At 48.5% G+C, this 22,293-nt stretch overlaps 1 protein-coding gene across 18 annotated transcripts in view; it reads right to left on the reverse strand.

Annotated features, from left to right (window-relative positions):
- Atp2b2 (ATPase plasma membrane Ca2+ transporting 2) overlaps positions 1–22,293 on the reverse strand; it is a 313,371-nt gene that overhangs the window by 27,757 nt on the left and 263,321 nt on the right. For all 18 annotated transcript variants that reach the window (XR_015685260.1, XR_015685259.1, NM_012508.9 and 15 more), the window contains 3 exon segments: positions 18,703–18,945; positions 3,359–3,600; positions 2,457–2,691 (listed from right to left, as the gene is read on the reverse strand). Coding sequence is in view for 16 of the 18 variants with exons in the window: in NM_012508.9 (NP_036640.1) it covers positions 2,457–2,691; positions 3,359–3,600; positions 18,703–18,945 (720 nt within the window). In the remaining 2 variants the exon portion in view is untranslated.

A 22,293-nucleotide genomic window follows, 5' to 3' on the forward strand; every position in this document is an offset into this window, starting at 1 on the left:
TGTGAGGCTTCTAGCACCTGCCTCTGGTCTGAAGATGTCAGAGGCTGGAAGGAAAGGGCCCTGAGTCGACACCCATTCTATAGATAGAAGACAAAGGTCCCAGCAAGCAGGTGGGTTGATGGGGGCAAATCTTGGACTTGTGTCCAGCTGGCTCTTGGCAGATCTGTGTTTGCAAGAACTCTTGATGACAATGCTGTCATCAAAAAGTCCCAGGGACTTCAAGGTCCTGGGCGGAGCTCTCTATAGGCTCCTCCTTCCAGCTCCTTTCTATGGCACTGTATCAAGGTCTACTCTGGATCTGTCCGTCCACTTAACAGTGAGCCTATCCTGGTCTGTCAGGGCCCAGTGTGCTCATTTATAAACTGAGGAGCAGGAAAGGGCCTGGATGAGACCAAAGTTCATATCTCCGCTCACTGCAGTGATTGTGAAATCAATAACCGGCTTCAGAACAGAAGTGGGCAGGAGACACACTTCCGGCGTTTTCGCCTTCATGGACTTTCTTGATTAAGTGTGTTACTGACTCAAGCAAGGGTGGGTCACACCTTAGCTCCTCCTCTGTAAGGGAGTTTCCTAGGCTGGTGGGGGTGGGGCCAGTCTGGAGTCGGAGGACGATGCACAGAAGGAGGTACCCAGGGAGAGGCTGGCAGGGCGTGGGCAGGTAGCCTGGCACACATCAAGGCAAGGCTCTGCCCAGTGATTTCCAGCAATGTAACAGATAACCCATCTCTGAGCCCACTCACTGCTGGCGACAATTGCAGCTGTCCTGGGAGGTTGAAAACCGTCTCTGGGAACTGGGACTTAGATCCCTGATAGATAGAAGAGGGGCTACAAATAGATAATAAAGAGCTAAACTTGCTGTGTGGAGAGAGAGAGAGAGAGAGAGAGAGAGAGAGAGAGAGAGAGAGAGAGAGAGAGAGAGAGAGAGAGAGAGGGAGGTGGGGGGGTGGGGAGAGATGAGCAGCAAAAACAATGCCAGAGAGTTAGGATCAAGAACATTTACTCTCATGCATTCATTCTACAAGGCCCTGCATATTCTGATGTCCAGGCTGTTGCCAATACAGTATCCTGAGACATGACTCAGCTAGGAAGGCCATTAGATGGCCTTATTTTTGGGCCACTGACCTATATGCTGGTTTTGGGGCTCATATGTATGTAGTCTGCTCCCTTACACTATCTCATGGGCATGGAGGAAGATACTGTTATGTCCAGGCTACTGATGTGGTCCAGAGAGTTTATGCAGGTGGCTCAATGACACACAGCCCATTGGATCTCCAATGTCAGCACATGGAGATCCAGGTCTGTCTGATCTCTGTGCTCACTCTGATGCCTCTCATAGCTTCCGGGATGTAAAAGTCTTTGTCTGTGACCTGGTTTCTCTTGTTCTTTGGAAGACAAGAGTCCTCCCTACAGCAGCAGGCAGAGGCCTGGAAGACAGCTCTTCACCTATCTCTACTTTTATAAAGGAACCACTGGAGCTCTGAGAGAGCAGGCAGTGGCCAGAGGCCGGAAGAGAACACTATCAGGACAGGACAGGGCAGGGCAGGGCAGGGCAGGGCAGGGCAGGGCAGGGCAGGGCAGGGCAGGGCAGGGCAGGGCAGGGCAGGGCACTGAATCCACCATTGTTGGAGGATTTGGGTATCAACACCAAATCTCACAGTCAAGGCCAACACAGACCCACTGGAGCCTGAGGGGAAGAGGAGCCAGATCTTGCCCTGCCTCAGGCCCTGTGCTCTCTTGGTGCCCTGGGTAAGGTGAAAGCTTTGCCTGCCCATACCTCTTAACATCTTTTCATGAAGCCTGATCTGGCATTGGCAGACACATACCACACAACTCTTCTGTGACTGACAGGCCTGGAGCTGGACCATTCTCCCAGCACTTCACTCCCTTTTCTCCCCATTATGTGGGTGAAGCCACCTGACCCTTCTGTTGGGAATTCGAGCAGTCATTACCTTGGAGTCTTGTCTCCCAGATGCCTGCTGAAGGCAGACTGGGGCTGTCATAGGAGGCTGGCCAGGGGACCTTATTGCCAAGTCACCTCTGGGAGGCAGAAAGTGCAAAACTGATAGCACGTTATGTTCTGGGCTCTCCTGTGTACCTCACTGTAATGAAGGCTTGGGATCCAGATCATGATAATGGCTGTATCCTGTGGGGGGAGAGGCTTCTGGAGCTAGGCAAGCCCTACACCTGTCCCTAGGTAGACAGGAGGGAAATGCCCTTGGTGACTGGGGGACAGTTTGAATACTGTTCTCAGAGTAACACCTGGGTGGGGTGTCCTTCTTGGGTCCGTCTAGTAGACAGTTGCTAAATATGGCCACACTGGTTTTCGAGTAGACATGTTTGAGAGCAGAAGGCGCCTGACCCTGTTGCATGAAGACCTGAAGCTTAGAGAACTGAGCAGACCGAGTTCCCAGGTTACTCATGGCCCGTTTCCCGAGCTCGCTGGCGTCAGGGCCTACCTCAGGTCGCACTGGGTCTTCGATGCCCACCACGCAGATGCAGGTGAGTTCATTGAGAATGTCATTCTCATTGTCCCAGTCAGGCTCAGGGCTGCTGGGGAAGTCACGATAGGCCACACAGATGGTACGGAGCCCGTCACAGGCCATGGGCTCGATCACCTTCTTAACCATCTCATCCCTGTCACGGGGCCGGAAGACACGGGGCTCCCCTGCCCCACTGAGAATCTTGCAGCACCTGGGGGTGGGAAGGGAAGGAGATAAATGAGGCCCACCTACTTTGGTCATTAAATACCCACCCAATCCGCTTCCCATAATGCCTCAGTGCACGCAGTAGGCCTGGGGTGCAACCAGGTGGTCTTTTACGATATTTGCCCCAGGTCCCTGTCTCCTTTGTGCAGTGTTTGGGAGGTTCCAATTACCAAGGCAAACAGTACCATAGATGGGATGCTTGGGAAGCCCTAAACCCAGACTAGTGCTTTGCTGCCTTGCTTGGGTATCAGGCTTGCCGGAGGAGCATCTAATAAAACAAAGGTGTAGGCCAGCCTTCATGGTTCCAGTCGGAACTGTCTGGGGTAAGACAGGAGTCAATGGTCTATTTCTCTTTTCTTCCCTCCTATCCTTCTTGTGCTCTCTCTCTGAGAGAGGGTCTCGATATAGACCAGGCTGGCCTCGAACTCAGAGCTCCTCCTGCCTCTGCCTCCCGAGAGCTGGGATTAGCATGCACCACCACTGCTCAGTTTCTTTTGTCTTCATTGAGGTGACTACAAGTCAGGGTTGAAAATCTCTGGGCCTGAGCAGTGTACAAGTGGGGAAACTGAGGTGCAGGGGGAAGTGACTTGCTTAGACCCAGCCTGCTTGGGGATGGCGGCGTGTGACACCCACAGCTGGGCGGGGGAACTTACTTTTTGAGCACAATCTCCGAAGCACCTTTGCTGTACATGCGGAAGCTCTCGTCAGGCATCTTGATGACGGTGCTCATGGACTTGCGCACAGAGTTGAAGGTGTACACCTTATACAGCTTTTCCTCTGGCATCTGGCTGCGTACCGGCTCGTAATCCTGCCTCAGGTCCAGCACGAAGCCCAGCAGGCCACACTCTGTCTTGTTGCCCACCTGCCGGGGCAGGGCGCCCTCTTTTTCTGGGGGCTGTGGAGAGAGGTGGGTGGCTTGTGCAGGACTCACCACAGAGGAGTCACGGACCTGGTTTTCATTTTGACCCCGAGGCTGCTGCATGGCTGGGCCTCCGGGAATCCAGGGCCTCTGGTGACTAAGATGTGGGCCTCTGAGACATTTCAGGGCAGTCCTGGTTCTGGGGTTGGTCATTAAGATTTTTTTTAAAATTACGAATGGTTTCTGTTCTAGTTTGCTTTCTATTATGATTAAAAAAAAAAACTATGACTAAAATGGTATAGTGGGGAGAAAATGGTATATTTTAGCTTACATGTCCTGATCATAGTCCATCATTAAGAGAAGCCAGGGCAGGAACTCAAGGCAGAACCTGGAGGTAGGAACTGAAGCAGAAGCCGTGGAGAACGGTGTTTAATGACTTGCTCCTCATGGCTTGCTTAGCTTGCTTTCTTACACAACTCAGGACAATCCAGGGATGGCACCTCCCACAGTGGGCTCTCCCACATTAGTCTTTAATCAAAGAAAGAAATGCCCCAAAAGCTTGGTCACAGGCTGATCTAATGGAGGCATTTGCTCATTGGCGTTCCTCTACCTAGATGACTCTAGCTTGTGTCACATGGACACAACCAACAGCACATTATACAGCATAAAAAATGACAGTGATGTAAGAGATAGACAGCGTCAGACGTGCTTCAAACCCGTTTTGAGACTGGGTCTGTCTCATGTAGCTCAGGCTGAATTTGAACTTGCCACACAGCCAAACATGTCCTTAAACTCTTGATCCTCTTGCCTCTAGCTCTCAAGTGCTGAGATTACAAGTGTGTGCCAAAATGTCTGGGCAGATTTTTCTTTTCTTTTTTTTTCCTTTTTTTTTTTTTTAAAGTTGAACCCGTCTCTGTATTTCTCATCTGCAGAATTTACCATTTGACCCAGAATTGATCTCAATGTTTAATTTGTTTTTAATCATCACTAGGTGTGTATTTTGGCATTTTATTTTAAGGTAACTGTTGATGAAAACTAACACAGGAGGTCCTCCAGTGCTTTCCTCACAGCTCCTCCCAGTGTTAGCCTCTCGCATCGCCGTAGCAACAGTATCACAACAAGGCAGGGACACAGCACCCTCAATCACAGCAACCTCACTCAGACCCTCATGCACACATTCGTATTTCCTTCTTTATCAGGGCACGACATGAATTCCTAGAAGCATCGCAATGTCTAAGGAGAGTTTACCACATGTTCTTGTCTCTTCCTTTGACAGCCACAGTCTGCCATCTCTCTGCCTCTAGCCACCAGTCTCCACACCTCTGGTCGCCTCATCTCTCTTTCTCTTTTGGTGTAGATCTTTGTACATGAGATAAGTCCCTAGCCCATGTCAGCCATGTTACACATGGTACCTACAGGAGAGCACACAGGATGCCATTGATGGAGATTGACATTTTTACTCAGCATAAGCCCCTTGAGAACCATGCCTTTCAGTCCACGGTGTGGGAAGACCTTCTTCATGATTGTGATTTACGTTAGAACGTACAGAAGAGCTATTTCTGTTACATCGAAAAAAAAATGGCCAAACAGGGCTGGAGAGATGGCTTAGCTGTATAGTGCCTCACACAAAACATGAGGACCCGAGTTTAGACTTCCAGCACCCATATAAAAACCTGGGAGTGGCGGTGTGTACTTGGAATGCCAGTGCTGGGGAGTCAGAGACATCTGAGACTCTCTGAGCTTGCTGGCCAGACAGCTGGGCAAAATTGGTGAGCCCATCTTCTATGAGAGACTCTGTTTCAAAAAGTAAGGTAAAGCGAGGCATGGCTTTAATCCCAGTCAGTACCCAGGAGGCAGAGGCAGGTTGAGCTCTGTAAGTTTGAGGCCAGCCTGTCTATAGTGAGATCCTGTCTCAACCAGTCCACCAACTAACCAATCAATAAATAACAATTGAGGAAGATATCTGGTATTGACTTCTGGTGGTACACACGTGCAGGCACGTGTACACACACACACACACACACACACACACACACACACACACACACACAATGGCCTTGTGTGGGCATGCAGCTGTGTCTTGCTTGCTGAAAGCTTCCTATGAGGAGGCTGACCCCCTGCTCCCACTCAGCCACTCCACAGTCTGTCTGTGAGGCTGGCTTGTGTTTGCTCCTCCAGTATGCTCCTTTGGAACCATTCTCCAAATAAACACAACAGACTCGTCCTTTCTCCTGGTTCCACTCTCTTTCCCTTCACTCCACTTGCTCCTTTGACACATCATCCTTCAGCACCTGCTGAAGGGGCACCTCCCATCCCAGAGGCCTAGAAAAATATGGGCTGCTTCTAAAGAGTCTCTTTCCCTTCCCTGGTGGGCAAAGTCCTTCTCTTCCTTAAGGACAAACTTAATTATCTCCTTGGATTTGAAAACAGCCAGCATGGGTCCATCTCATGTATTTTAATTCCCTCTTAGTTCCCAGGGTGAGCATGGAGCCCAGCACATAGTAGGTGCTTACCTACTGTTCGCTGATGGCCCAAGGTGGACTAATTGGCTGGGAACGATGTAGGACAGTTGGGTCAGTATAAAATGCTTGCACATGGGCACTAGGGGTGGGGTTAACACATGACTGCTGGGAGTATAGCTCTGCAAATGCACACACTCCCTCCTGCATCCCCCAACCCCAGACACCTACCTACCCACCTCACTAAAAATTACCATGTCGCTACTTGGGTGGTGAGCCCTCTGGAACAGTAATGGCTGCCAGACATAACCTTAGGAGATATTTGAAGAGGAACAAATAGCAATGGTATATCTGTGTGCCCTCTACCTCAGAAGTGGCTTTGCCTGGGTCTCAGACCAGTCCTGTAAAGGGGGCTTTTTGAATCCCTACCTTTACCCTCCTTGATATTGCCCAAGAGAGCATCAGAGCCAAGAAAAAGGTGGATTCAAGATGCCAGCCTGGGGGCTGCCAGTAATACCAGCTCCAAGGGATCTGATGCCCTCTCCTGGGCCCTATAGGCACAGGATACACATGCGCACCTATGCAAACACATATGCAAAGCCAGCCATGGATGCACAGAAATAAAACACGATAAAACCTAATTTAAAAAGATGCTAGTCTGTGCCAGCAGCTCAGGGTTAGGGTGGCCCCCTCCATTATTGGTGGGGCATCTTTCTGGCTTATTCTCTACTCTTGAAGCCCTGGTGTAGGCCTGGGAAGCAGACTAGTGTTATGCGGAGATATATACATTGACAGTGACCCCCCAAGACCTATGGATGCCAAGAAGGATAGAACATTTCAAACATGCGCAGTTTCCCCATCTGTAAAATGGGGGGATTGGAGCAGATGAAAAACAGCAGTCGTCTCCACATCAGCAGGTCGTAGTGCAGGCCGGTTGGACTGAGCGGCAGGTTCCTCAGCGGCTGACCTAGCGCCTGGGGCAGGCACGGGGATCAGAACATCTGGCCACCTCAGCCCTGCACCTGAGACTCAGCATCAAGTGTCTTGGAGCCACGCAAGGTCATGGGAGGCAGAGACATCTGTGAGACAACTTCTCATTGAAAATGAATTTGAGATAAGAAATTCCAAGAACATCCCTTTGGCTCGCTAAATGCAGTTATGCTGTACTTCAAAAACTAATTTTATAACTAACTTTCTGGTGATTTCAGAGTTTTATGTGTTTTCCACAGCAGCCTTCAACCCCTCTGCTAATGAAAGAAAATGACGATAGAGAGGCCTTAAATAAAAATACCTAATTACTTATTTGCCCAAGAGAGCTGAGCAGTCATGCCTGCCAAGCACCCAGCATTTTATTACCCTCTGTGAAATATTTTAATTTTCCTCTAAAAGGATTTCAAACAATCCAGTGTTGCAAATGGCAGAGCTGCCTCCTCCGTAATTCAATTTGTTTCTCTGAACTTGAGCTCTGAAATCGCCTACATGCGTTATTAAGAAGCAGCTGCCCTCCCCTCTTCGCTCCTGACTTTTTTCTTCCTGACAAACTCCTGGAGGCTTTGCTCCTGAGTTCCAGCTGCAGGAGGTGTCTGCCCTGTGGGGCTCCTGTTCTGGGGCTGGGACTGGAACTGCTTGGAGGGAGGGGCTTCAGCTCCCTTCCCCCCTCCCCGGGGGAGGGGGAAGAAATAAGATGCTCTTGCTACACACCCACTGAAGCCAGGCCTGGAGCTGCTGCATGCATTTCGGATCAGTTCAGAATCCCCCTCCTGTGCCTCCTTTCTGCCCTCCCCTCTGTGCACACACACACACACACACACACACACACACACACACACACACACACACACCAGCCTTGGGTGTTAAGGCCCTGAGCCATGCAGGGTGTAGCCATGGGCCTATCATAGCTGACCAATGAATGCTTCTGTCTTTTGGTACTGGGGAGTGGAGTGAATTCAGTAAAAATCAATACAAGCTGATTTGAAGAGCTACAAACAATAAATACAGTTAGGCAAACAATGGGATTAAAGGTCTGGTGAGAGGGCTCAGCTGGTAAAGGTGCCTGCTGCCAAGTCTGAAAACCCAAGTTCAAGCCCCAGAAGCCACATGGTTGAAGGAGAGAGCTGACTCCACAAAGCTGCCCTCTGACCTCAGCACGTATGCTATGGCAGGTGCAGACCTGCACTCACACACAGCACGCACTTACACCCATAAATATATAAAGTTAAAACCAAATATCCAGCAGGCATCACCTCACACCCATTATGATGCTTCTATTCAATGACAGAAGCTTCCAGACATGACACATGTTGGCACGGATGTGAAGTGTTGGTAGGAACATGAAACAGACCCTGCAGAAAGCCGGAAGCCCCCGAAACACTTGATCTAGAGAAACGGTGTCACACAGCAAAGTGTACCTCTGGCCACCTTAAAACAATGGCTGCCAGGGACTCAAAGAGACCTTAGTGCATTCACATCCATGGCAACTGAGCCGTGGAAGCAACGGGCAGCTGAATGGCCTACACACAAGGAATAATACCGGTCTTAAATAGGAAAGGCATTCTGACATCTGCTATTACATGGGTGAAGTCGAGGACATTATGCTGAGAGAAATAAGCCAGACACGAATGGTCTGATCTTAAGAGGCGTCAACTCCTAGAGATGGAGTTCTGAGCAACTGTCCAGAGCTCAAGGAGAGGCGACAGAAGTTGCTGTTAATGTGGTCAGAGGTTCAGTTTCGCAAAAGGACAAGTGTATGCAAGGGCTACAGCCATGGAAATGCATGTAATCCTACTAACACATGTGCTTACAGATTGAAAGGTCAGGATGGCTAAAATGGTCAGGTCTCATGGTATACGTGTCTTATTACAATGAAGCAAAACACCCAAGCACAGTCCATGGTAACCGCTGATTTGAGTATTAAATACCCACTAAGGGTCAAAAACCGTCTTAGAGGCTGACACTGTTAGGAGGTAGAATCTTTAAGAGGAGTAGAATAAGTGTCTTAGAGTCACTGAGTGTCTCCCAAAGGGAGACATTCTAGGATGCTAGTCCCCCACTCCTGCTCTCTTTGGCTTCCTGCCACCATGGTGACGGGCTTTCTCTGCCACATGCATATCTCTACCACGAGATGTGGCCTCACCACAGGCCCAAAGCAAAGGCCCCACTGATCACAGACAGAAACCAACCAAAACACCTATCCCTTGCTCCTAGCTGGTTTCTCTTGGGCATCTGTTACATAGACACCGAGGTTGATCAAGTGCAATTTGGTTATTTCCACATGACTGGCTTCCTGGGACTAAAACATCATCCTCAAGGACAGACACTGGCAATGAAAAGCCCCTCCCTCGCCATGTCTGGATTAGTCACCAGACATGGCCATTTTACTCCAAGTTGCCTCTGTTTTCTGCTGAACCAGTTGCTCACAGGCCCCTCAGGCTGCATCCTCATGGCTCCCAGGAGACGGAGCGTCTATCTCCACTTTACAGCTGTGGGCTCTGAGGCCCCAGGAGGACATGTGGAATTGCTCACAGGCAGTTGAGCCAGGACCTGTCCCTGGATCTGTACTCACAACTGTTGGTGGCTTCTGTCTGGAACACTGTCACTGAAGTGACAGTCAGGGGGATCGTACACTGGACTCATTTCTGCCTGCTTCCAGCTTCTGGGCCAGCCAGAGACCAACTATACAGTTAATTGATAAATGTACTGTCTGTGTGGAGAATTGCCAACAAGAGACGAGATAGGGTGAATTTTGGCACAATTTGTCCTCCAGGATTGTCACCTAAGGGCCTGCCTTCCCAAGAGCTTCTCAGATACCAGGTTTCTTGAAGAAAGCAAGGAGACTAAGCCATCCAGTGAGCCACACCCTCGAGCCACGAGATCTCTCTGAGAGGCTGGGGAACAGGAGGATGATCAGGTGTCCAGGACACAAGAGTCCCTGTGACGTGGGAAACAAAATCCATGGGAACCTTCCCAAGCTCCTTATGCTGTGTATATATTGCTCATGTGTGTGTATTGCTCATATGGACTGAGATCTGCCAGTGAATAGCGTGTGGTGTGTTTTGATGGTATATAGTAAGTACATGTATGTATGGTGCACGTAGTGGCTGAGAGAGGTGTTATATATTACAAGTGAGTATCATGTGTGCTTTGTGCTACGTAGTATGTGTATGCTGTGGAATGTGTGTTGTATGTGGTGGATGATGGTGATATATATATATATATATATATATATATATATACACATACACACTGTATGTTGTATGTACCATGTGCTATGATGTGTGAGTGGCATGAGTGTATGGGGTAGATAGAGTTCATTCTATGTATGCTGTTCTTTGTGATGCGTTATATGGTGTTGAAAGAAAAATGAATTATGTATTGTATAGAATTTGTTGTGTGTGCTGTGCTGTAAGATATGCATGTGATGTGTATTACATGTTATAGTATCCTATGTTATATGGAATATGTAGCAACATGTAGTATGTGTCTTGGCATGAGAATGTGTGCTGGTCTGAAATGTGTACTAATGTGAGGTATGTGCTTGTGTGTGCTGGTGTGAGGTATGTGCTGGTGTGTGCTGGAGTGAGATGTGTGCTAGTGTGAGTTTTGTGCTGGTGTGAGGTGTGTGCTTGTGTGAGGTATATGCTGGTGTGAGGAATGTGCTGGTGTGCTGGTATCAGGTTCTCCTGGTGTGAGGTGTGTGCTGGTGTGTGCTGGTGTGAGGTATATGCTGGTGTGAGGTGTGTGCTGGTGTGAGGTGTGTACTGGTGTGAGGGTTCAGGTTGCATGTGTAGTGTGGGGCACAGGCCAAAGGGTAGGATGCTGGGATTACTAGCTCTGTCAGAACTGGGCTCCTTTCCTCTTGACGTCTTTCTCCAGAGGTCCTGTTTGTAAAAGATGAAAACAAGTATTGCTACTGAGTTTAATATGGGGTCTCTTGTTATTTCACCCACTCCAAGCTGCCACCTCCTTCATGCCTGCAAAGTTGGTTTCTCCACACTGAAGAGGTCTTGGCCAGAGTCTGGCTGCAGCATGTGGTCTGACTAGAAGCTGTTAAGACTCCCTGAAGATAGACTGAACCCTGGCTTTGAAGCCGGGACCTCAAGGGCATCTCCACTTCTCACAGGCACGTCACTCCCTCAGCCTCCCTATCCTCAGCCTGGCCCCATGACTGATACAATCAACAGAACCTTTCTACCTTGTAGGTATATTCCTCAGGCTCCCTGGTCAGGTGGCACAATAACTACCTTCAGAACAGGCACCCCAGGAACCTGGGACTTCTAACAAGGCACAACTGGGCTCATCTGTTCAGAAACTACTTGTCAGGGCTGTGCTCCTTCCGATTCAGGTTGTGTTCTGGAGAGATTAATTTTCTCTCCGTAGTTCATGGAGGCTCTGGGTTCTCACATGGCTTTAGCTCCACACACAGCCACCCTCTGTGTAATATTCAAATGTTAAGTAGCAGGCCTGTCAGGAGCTTCCACTAAGGCAGGAGTGAACGTGGGCGGAAGAGCGTGTCTTCCTGAGAAGGCAGAGAGCTGTTTGAATGGGAGGAAAGCCATTTCCACTGGAACACTTGGCTGTGTCTCTGAGAAGGGCAGGGTGACAAGAAGCCAGAAGTCTTGAGGTTCAATGAGCTGGAGACAGGAGAGGCAAAGGCCTGTGTGTAAAGAGCTTTCAATAGGATTTGTGAGGCAGGGAAGCAATTTGTGACAAAAAGGTGACTCATGCAGCTTTCCTTGGAGGTAAAGTCTAGATCATAACCATGCACGGTAAGAGTGGAAAGAAAATGCCCCCGTTTTCTGAAGCGATGGTGCTTGAGCTTGAGGCTGGCCTGCAGGATCTCTCCCAGCCTCTCTGCCTGCCACCTCAGCCCTCAAAACCCTCCACCTGTGCTTCGGTGGGTCTCCTGAGGATGAGGGGTTGGGGAGACTATCAGAGGCTCATCTGTGGCCTAATACCCCATCTCTCACCATGTTTCCAGAACACGTTGAGTATCTCTAGATTTGAGGGTCTCTGTGGAGCTGTATTTCCCTGGAATGCCATGGCCCCTCTGCCTCTCAGAGGTTTCCTTTGGATTCTCTGGGGCCCTCTGCTATGTGGTGACCAGGAACCATTGTAAACCTCTGATCCTTGTCTTAAGACCTTCTAGAGTCTAGGACTACGGGTGTGAGCATCACATCTGTTTCATGCAGTGCTGGGGATTGAATACAGGGCTTCCTGAGTGCTAGGTGAGCATGTAGAGAGAGAACTTCTTATGTGATGTATGGGAGCATCTCCTATCAATAAAATGCTGTTGGCCTATTAGCTTACACAGGGAATAGGGAGGTGGAAATTCCAGTACACAGAGAGGATTTCTGGGATATTCACATGTGGGAGAGATTGGCCCCAAACTCTGAGGAAGATGGTCACATGAACCTGAGGAGAGGTAACCGACCACGTGGTGGGGATTAGAATAGAATAAACGGGATAATTGAGTTATGAGCTAGTGGGAACAAGCCAAAGCTTTTGGCCTAGGCAATTATTCATAAATAATTCACTCTCAGAGTCGTTATTTCAGGAACTCATGTGCGGGTGGAAAAGCCTGTGGTTACAGGAGCACTCCACCAGTGAGCAATACCACCCTAGGCTCTGCTTGTTTGGTTTCTAAAGAATAAAAGATACATGCAAACCAAGAGGTCTCTGGGTCACCGAAGGTGGTTTTGGAAGAGTCCAGTTCAGCAGCCGGGAGGCAGCAAATTGAGTCCTAGTGAGGACAGTGACCTCCTCCTGAGGTCAGTATCTGCCTCTTGCTGCCATGGAAAGAAGTATGGGGATGTTACTGAGACTGCCACATTCCAACATAATCACTGGCCAGTGTAGCCATCCACCTATGCACTTCCACCCCCCTGTGCACATTCTTCCTCACCTCCATCTATCCAGTCACTCACCCATGCTCATCCACCCATCCATGTTTTACATTCACTGATTCCTACCCATCAGTCCAATCATCTTCCCACCTACCTACCCACCTACCATATCCATGTATCCATCCATCCTTATCCATCTACCCATATCTACCCATCTACTTACCTATCCACCCACATCTCTGTTCCACTAACTATGCACTTAGAATAACCCATATCTATTTACCCATCCTCCTGCCCATCCATATATCCATCCACCCACCTATTCACCCATCTGTCTCCATCCATCCACCCACCCATCCATCCACCCACCCGTATATCCATCCACCCATCCACCCACCTGTATATCCATCCATCCATCCACCCACCCACCCATCTGTCCACCCATCTATTTGTATACATATGTCCATCTATCCAACAGTCCATCCATCTGCCTACCATATCCATCCATTCATTCCCCACTCATATTCATCAATCTACTCAACATCCATCAAAATCCAGCCATCCCTCATCTGTCCACCCACAATCTTCCATCCATCCCTACCCATAGCATCACTTTCTCCCTCCCTCTCTCTCCTTCACCACACTGACCACACATTTATTTACTTATGAAGTCATTTACTCTACCCCCTTCTAGTATTTCTCAGACGTCTATTCCAGTGGCCCAGAGGTAACTTAATTGCTGCTCACTGTCGAGGAGCACACAGCCCTCAGGAGACATCACGGACACAGAACAGCTTTTCACACAGAGGGTTAAACGGCATGTAGGAGTCATGCCCTGGCCAGAGCCCTGTGTCCTTGGCCACGCTTTAGTCCCAGTCCCAGTGGAAAGAAACTGGATCTTTCCTGTTATTTTCTTTTGCATGTTTCAGCCTGTCCTTCAGTTTGGAGTACCAGCCTTGGCTTGCAGGTAGATGTGCTGGGTAGTTTTAACTTGACATGCGCAGTGTCATTTGAGAAGAGAAACTTTTCATGTCTTTGTTCTCGTGTTTAAGAGACTGGGTTTCTCTGTGTAGCTCTGGCTGTCCTGGAACAAGCTCTGTAGACCAGGCTACCCTTGAACTCAGAGATCCATCTGCTTCTGCCTTCCGAGGGCTGGATTTAAAGGTATGTATGCTTGGGAAGAGGGACTTTCAATTTCTATGAAATTTCAAATGCCTTCATAAAGTTGGCCTACAGGCATGTATGTAGTGCACTTTCTTAATGATTAATGTGGGAAGGCCCAGCACATGGTGGGTGGAGCCACCCTTGGGTTGGTGGTCCTGGGTAATATAAGAAAGCAAGATGAGCAAGCCAGTGAGGGGCACTTCTCCATGGCCCCTGCATCAGTTCCTGCCTTGGCTTCCTTCAGTGGTGGACTGTTACCCAGAAGTGTAAGCTGAATAAACCCTTTCCTTCCCAAGGTCATAGTGTTTTATCACAGCAATGGAAACCAGTGAAGACAATGGACTTCTATCTCTTCTTGGGGTTCACCTGGACCAGGAAAAGAACTCCCAAGATACCCTTAGTCTTATGTGGATAGAAGGGCCCGGGTGTGAAGCTGACTCTCTGGACTCCAGGCCTTTCCAAGCCCAGCACAGGGGGTTGGGGTATGTTGGTTGAGTCTTCTGATTTGGGCCTTCTGATGGAGCAGGTATCTTTAGGGCCTGGCTTTGCCTCTAGCTGCCTGTCAGGCTTTGGGAAAGACCCCTTTCCTGACTAGAGCAATGCCCAGTGCCTGATTGTTTCTCAGCCTCTGCTTTATTACCAGTGGAGTCTTCTTAGCAAGGTGATTCACTGATGAATCAAGACAGCAATTCTACCACATGCCAACCATATGCCAGGCCCTGAGCTGGCACCTGCCACTCACAAACCCGCTGCCTACCACAATCCAATTCCCCCCTGAGGAACCGAGGAACAGAGAAGTTGAGTAACTTTTTTCATTTACACAGTTAGGGAGGGATTTGAAGCCAGGCCAGATCAGCCATATTAACCCCTACCCACTTATACCATTAGCTCCTAAGCTAATGGATGTTGTTGGCTTATGGCAAAGAGAACTGTATGCACAGAGAGCATTGTTTTGGAAAGAGCCAGAAAGAGGCACAGGGGTCGTTGGGTGCCAAGCTTTGTGACATAGCAAGGGAACCTGATGCTTAAGAGGTATGTGTCCTTCTGACGTGTTACAAACCGAGTGCCCCAGATCCTGGCAAGTCTGAAGACATTCTAAAGTAGCTCTCCCCAACCTTCCTAATGCTGTGTCCTTTAATACAGTTCTCATGCTGTGGTGACTCCAAACATAACACTATTTTTATTAAGACTTCATAATTGCAATTTTGCTACTGTTATCAATTGTAATGTAAGTATCTGATATGCAGGCTACCTGATATACGACCTTTGTCCTTCAGTCCCCAAAGGCATTGTGAACCATAGGTAGAGAACCTTTGTTCTAAAGGCACACATGTCCCTCCCTTTGGCTTATGAGACTATTGAAAGATGTTAAGAAACTGGAAATTTCCCTGGGACTCTTAGACTGTGAGAAGAAAACAGCTGAAGCCCATTGCTAGCCTGGGGTGGGGGCTAGGGAGTGGGTGAGGTGGTGTAGTTTTCTGAAGAAGATCTCATAACGTTCTGACTGGAGCCCAGACAATGATGGATCGGTGATGGGGGGTGCTGGTGGGGAATGACACCCTGACGAGGGCTGCCTAACTATGAATACCCCTTGCCTTCTTTTTAAACAAAGCTCATGTCAGGGTTTGGGGTAGGAGTGGGTCTCCTTTTGTTCCTCTTCCCAATATGGCCATATTGAACGAACCTCCCCCTTCTGCTTTCCTCTATTAAGCTTGTCTTTGATTGGACTACTGAGGATGCGTGGGCAAACCTGGCTTGTAAGGAGGCTGTCAGTATGTAGACTCTGGCCTAGCCTAGCTAACATGGCTTCTTCCCCAGCCTCAGCAGCTGCACCTTCACCCTGGGTAGACTGTTGACCTCTGACCTTGATGCCACCTACACACAGCAGCCCATCTTATCTGAAGACACCACCAGAGTCTCCTCCAGCCTCTGCATCGAGCTCCATGGGGATTCATCACTGGAGCCGGACGCTTTCCTGCAATCTTCTAGACAGATCCCCAAACTCCCTCTGACTAGTATCTTACTCCAAGCCCAACGTGGCCACCCTCCACCACCCTGCTCTGGGACTGCTGCTCCTCTCTGCCAAATCTGCAGGACAAAATCATCAACAGTGTTTCATTATTCTGCACTGGGAACAGAATAAAGCATCACTGATCTCCCTTGCTTCTGAATTGGGGGAAAGGAGATAAGAATTGTCATTTTTGGTATACCCTCCCATCTCCGTGTTCTATTACACATGTTCTCTGACTTACCCCTCTCCCCTCAACTGTTGTCACTTTGTTTCCCTTAGTCTATAGCCCCAGCGTGTCAGGGATGGCTGCTCAGCTGGTGGGGGTGCAGAAGCTGCCTCCTTCTCCCTTCACCAGCCCTGGTTACTGCCACTGACTCTCAGACTCTTCAATAACAGAGCACTTCTGGTGGCTCCTCCTGAGCCGTGCTGATGTGCCCCTCAGGGACAGGAGGGGAGGTCAGGTTTCCAGTGCATCTGAAGGGTTTCTCAGCTGCACAGAAATACCCTACAGCTGAGCAGCAGAGAACATCTGGATGAGAGAAGTCTGGTTAATTACCAAGAGGCCACCAGTGCTTCTCAACCAAGCGGGGATCATGGCACAGGTCAGTTAGCTGTAACAGGGGGTGACATCTCATTCAGGGGGATGTTTCTGTAACCAGCAATAACAGCATCCTCTGAGACACACACCTTGTGAAAATGGTTACCCTGATTCCTCTCTCTGAACCCTGGCTTTTCCTAGCACATCTCTATGAGAGTGGCATTGGCTACCCCACTCAGAGTAATCTCCTGATATACATACTCTGATCAATACAATATGACAAAATACCATAGCGGCAGATCTTAGCCCAGCTCCAGAGTCCCTCACAGCTTCTGTTCTCTCAGAGCCCTGTTGCCTTTCTGACTAGCCCTGACTAGCCCGGCAGAGGAGGTGACACGCAGGGCAGAGCTGAACTAGCCTAAATCCTTCCCTATCAGGACAGATGTCCACCTGAACTGAGAGGCTTGAGGAAGGCCAGGAGAGGGGGGATGAGGCTCAGCTTCAATGCTCAGTGTCTACCACAGGGTCGAGATCTCCCACTAAAGTCCACAGATGCTCATTTCCCTCGGATAAAATGGCACAGTAGAACCTGTGAAGGCCCCACTTCAGCTCATCTCTTGATGGCTGAGACCTAGTGCAGGGTAAACACTAAGAAATGGCTGTTTATCTGCATTGTTAGGATGTAAGGATAAGAAATGAAGCCAGCAGCTCTTCAATGTCCATGCAACTCACTGCAGGGCTGTTTACTTGTGCACACCCCCCGTCCTTTAAATATGAACCCCATGTCAGAACCCTGAAGGTGAGCATGCCGGGAAGTTTCTAGACCTCTTTTTTCTTCCTAATGTGACCCTTCTCTTTTAGTTGGTCTTTAGCTGGACTACTGAGGACAAGTGGCTAAACTTGGCTTGAAAGGAGTCTTAGGGCCCAGGCTCTGATGCATGCGTTTTTGTGTTTGTGCATTGGTATGTGTATGTATGTGTGTGGTGTGTGGTGTGTGTATATGGTATATGTGGTGTGGTGAGTGTGTATGTGTGAGTATGTGTATGTATGTGGTGTGTGGTGTGTGTATATGGTATATGTGGTGTGGTGAGTGTGTGTGTGTGTGTGTGTGTGTGTGTGTGTGTGTGTGCAGGCAGATTGTGCAAATACACATACATATGTTGACAGCCAGATGACATCAGGTGTTTTCCTCAGGAGTCTTCCAGCATGCTTTTCGAGATGGCATCTCTCACTGGAGCTTGATCAGAAAGCTAGGCTGGCTGGCCACTGAGTCCCAGGGACACACCAGTGCTGGGATTATAGGTGTGTTCCCCACATCCAGCCCACTTATGCCATGGCCCACATGTGGATGTCAGGAGTTAATGTTTAGAGTCTGCTCTCTCATTACTGTAAGAGTACAGGAGGGTGAACATGCTGATTGGGCTTGGCGGCAAGCTCCTTTAACTCAATGAGCCACTTCACTGGCCCATATACCTGGCTTTTTCAAAGTGTGTCTGAGTATTGAACTCAGGTCCTTGTACTTGCAAGGCAACTGCTCTACCTGCCCATCTTCCCAGTCTGAGCCAGCATTGATGAAATCAATGGGAGCCTGGAGTCTATTCACACAGAGTACAGACTCTATATAGATGATCAGAGCTCTGAGTTGACTCTGAATTGAAGTAGATATGAGGCAAAAGCTAACCAATTATGGCAGGATGTGGTAGTGCATGCCTTTAAACCTAGCACTCGGGAGGCGGAGACAGGAGGATTTCTGAGTCCCAGGCCAGGGCTACATACTGAAATCATGTCTCAAAAAATGTATCTATTTGTTTTTAAAATCGTGTGTGTGTGTGTGTGTGTGTGTGTGTGTGTGTGTGTGTGTGTGTGTGTATGTGCGTGCATGTGTGTGTGTGTTTTTTGAGGGGGTCAATGGCAGGATTTAAAAATAGATATCTAAATTACAACAATCACCAATAAACAACAACAACAACAGCAGCAGCAGCAACAGTTTCTTTTGGTTGCACAAACATTGCAGCCACTGTAGTAGAAGATTAAGAGTTGAGCTGCCTATTTTGTGAGCCTCTCGGAACAAGCAGCTGACCCAGGTACTCTGTCTGCTATGGAGGACGTCCCATGTCTACTTACGAGGATCTTGGTGGTGTAGGCGCTGTTGATGGCAATGGCGTTGACCAGCAGCTCCAACGTCTTGGCATTGATGGAGCTGGGATCAGGGATCTCCTTGTAGTGGACATCACCGACATAGGCCTGCACCACGGTCATGCGGTTGGTGGTCAGCGTGCCTGTCTTGTCTGAGCAGATGGCTGTGGCGTTACCCATGGTCTCACAGGCGTCCAGGTGACGGACCAGGTTGTTGTCCTTCATCATTTTCTAGAGAGTGGATAAGTGAGAGGGAAGCCGGGGAGGAGAGAGAGAGAGAGAGAGAGAGAGAGAGAGAGAGAGAGAGAGAGAGAGAGAGAGAGAATTCCTGTCTTAGCCTCCTCTTAACCTGCATGGGCAAATGAACTCTGGGTTTATTTAGCCTCATGCGTGGGCCTCCTTTTTATTAATCACTTGGACCATTTAAAATGTGATAGCTGAATCTATTAATTTTCACCACACAAGCCACTCGTTTTCTATTTTGGGAACAGGGTCTCATGCTGCACAGGTTGACCTGGACAGCCAAGGATGACCTTGAACTCACAATCCTCCTGTCTTAAGAGCTGAAATTACAGGTGTGCTCAGCCACATCTGGCTTCCTCTGTATTCATAAAAACAAACCATTTTTAAAGACTTATCTAGTTTATGTGTATGAAGATTTTGCCTGCACCACATATATGACCAATGTCCACAGAGGTCAGAAGAGGGCATCAGAACTCCTGGGACTGGAGTTACAGACAATTGTAAACTACCACGGGGAGCTGAAGCTGAACACCCTGGGAGCACAGCAAGTGCTCTTAACCTCTGAGCCATCTCTCCAGCCTCTTCACCTACATTCTTTTTTTTTTTTTTTTTTTTGAGTTGGGGACCGAACCCAGGGCCTTGCGCTTCCTAGGTAAGCGCTCTACCACTGAGCTAAATCCCCAGCCCCTCACCTACATGCTTTATGGAAGAAATAACAGACAGGATTTAAAAGGATAAGGCTGGGCTACCCTAATTATTCCTAGCTCACTGTAAATGGCCACTCATTTGGTTCTGAATTTCTCAAATGCTTTCTTGCTGCCTGCCAAGAAACCCACCAATTTCACCCTAAGTAGATACATTTAGGACATATATGGGCTTACAGATACAGGAAAATATCTGAAAAATATGAAAACAATAATGGCATTATTGCTAGGTGATAGCGTTGAAAATCTTACTGACTTATTCCAGTCTATAAATCACCTTTTCTGGAATAGAGTGCATAATAAAACCATGTTTGTGTGTGAGTTGGAGTGTGTGTGTGTGTGGTGTCACCTGTGTATGTGTGAGATGGTCAAAGGAGCCTCCTCTGTGGTTCTCTGCTTTATACACTTGAGACAGAGTCTCCCTGAACCGTAGAGCTCTCTGCTTTTTTGGCCAGAAAACTCCAGTCACCTTCTAGTCTGCCTGCTATAAGTATGGGGTGGGATAGTGGGTACAGGCATACACGGCCATACATGGCCACACACAGCTGTTTACATGGGCACTGAGAGTCTGAACTTGGGTCCTCAGGCTTACACAACAAACACTCTTACCACAGAGCCAACTCTGTAACCCCCAATTAATCATGCGTGTATGCACACACATGCATACACTGCATGTAATACAAAAGAAAATGCACATCTCATTTATCAACATCCTTTTCTTTTTAAATTTGTAGTACTATCCTACTGGACCGATTAACATTCATTCCCTTCAGTGCACCTTTCTTTCTGACCAGTTCTATAATCCTAGTGTCTCCTAGATTCTCCCACAAGAAATGAAAGTGACATCATTCTAAGGCAGGTCCTGCTGATGTGCTGACCCCATGTCACAGGAGAGTTTGTCCCCAGAGACAAAATCAAGTGTGCCTATGGATTTGGTTTCCTTGTCCCCCAGAGTAATCCTCTGTTTCAAGGTTAAAAGAGTACAATTGGACCATTTAAACAGACGCCTATGTTACTATAACTGAAATGTAGGATAAAAAGCTACTGTGTTTCCTTTCTTGTATCTTCCCATAGTAGCTCCTGTAAGTGTACAGTGAGTGTCTGATCAATGGCAATCTGAGTTTGCAACAAGCTTCTCAGTCTATTTTCTGGTATTGCTCTATAAGGATCCCATGACACTTGGGAGGAGCCTGGAAATTCACTTTGCAATTGACGAATTCCAGGGAAAGTGAACTGAGCAAGATCACATGTGTGGTGAGAGTGAAGACTGGAGTTTGAGCCCAGCTTTGCCTAACCTAACAGCTCTACCTAACCTAGTAGCTCCCCCTAACCTATCAGCCCCTCCCCCTAACCTACCAACTCCTCCCCAACCTACCAGCCCCTCCCCCTAACCTACCAACTCCTCCCCCAACCTACCAGCCCCTCCCCCTAACCTACCAGCTCCTCCCCCTAGCCTACCAGCCCCACCCCTTAACCTACCAGCTCCTCCCCCTAACCTACCCGCTCAGTCTAACCTGGCAGTCTGGCTCATTCCACACACCAGTCCACCTTCCCTACTGAAGGAGCATTGACCTCTTTTTGGAAGCTAGGTGTGGTGACACAGCCCAGACCTTGGGAGACAGAGAGGCAGGAGGATTGTTGTTAAATTCAAGGTCAGCCTGGGCTGCACAGTATACCTCTATGACAAACAAAACAAAATCTAAAACAAAACGCACAAAAATCTCTCATCAGGACTGTCCAGCATGGTAACTGCTGGGTGATGGGGGACACTTAAAGTGTGGTCCAAAGTGGGTAAGAGATGCTAGATTTCGAAGACTTTATCAAACAGATAACCAAAGGTAACATTGTGTTGATTACATGTTAGATTGTTGATGTTCCTTCAGAGTGGTACCTGTTTTTGAGACAAGGTCTCAGGTATTTCAGCCTGACCTTGAACTTACTGCATAGATGAAGATGACCTTGAATTTCTAATCTTCCTTCCCCACTTCACAAGTATTGGGATCACAGTTTGTGTATTTCCATACCTAGTTTATGTGGTGTTGAGGAGCAAATCCAGAGGCTCCTGCATGCTAGGGAATCGCTCCTACCACTGAGCTATATCCCCAGTCACATTTTGTATTGGATATTTTTTATTTACATTTCAAATGTTATCTCCTTTCCCCTACCCAACCAGCCACCCCTTCCTGCCTCCCTGCCCTGACATTCCCCTACACTGGGTTAGTGGGAGGGGGGTCCAGCCTTGGCAGGACCAAGGGCTTCTCTTCCCTTTGGTGCCCAAAAAGGCCATCCTCTGCTACATATATGCAGCTGGAGCCATGGTCTACCCATGTGTATTCTTTGGGTGATGGTCTAGTCCCTGGGAACTCTGGTTGGTTGGTATTGTTGTTCTTATGTTGCAAACCCCTTCAGCTCCTTCAATTCTTTCTCTAACTCCTCCAATGGGTACCATGTTCTCAGTTCAATGATTGGCTGCTAGCGTTCGCCTCTGTATTTGTTATGCTCTGGCAGAGTCTCTCGGCAGATAGCGATATCAGGCTCCTGTCAGCATGCACTTCTTGGCATCAGTAATAGTGTCCCCCAGTCACATTTTATACTCCACTCCTATGTACGGTTATAGCTGCCCATACTGGTG

The sequence above is a fragment of the Rattus norvegicus genome, chromosome 4 (assembly GCF_021556685.1).
Source record: "Rattus norvegicus strain SHRSP/BbbUtx chromosome 4, alternate assembly SHRSP_T2T, whole genome shotgun sequence".
Taxonomy (NCBI): Eukaryota; Metazoa; Chordata; class Mammalia; order Rodentia; family Muridae; genus Rattus; species Rattus norvegicus.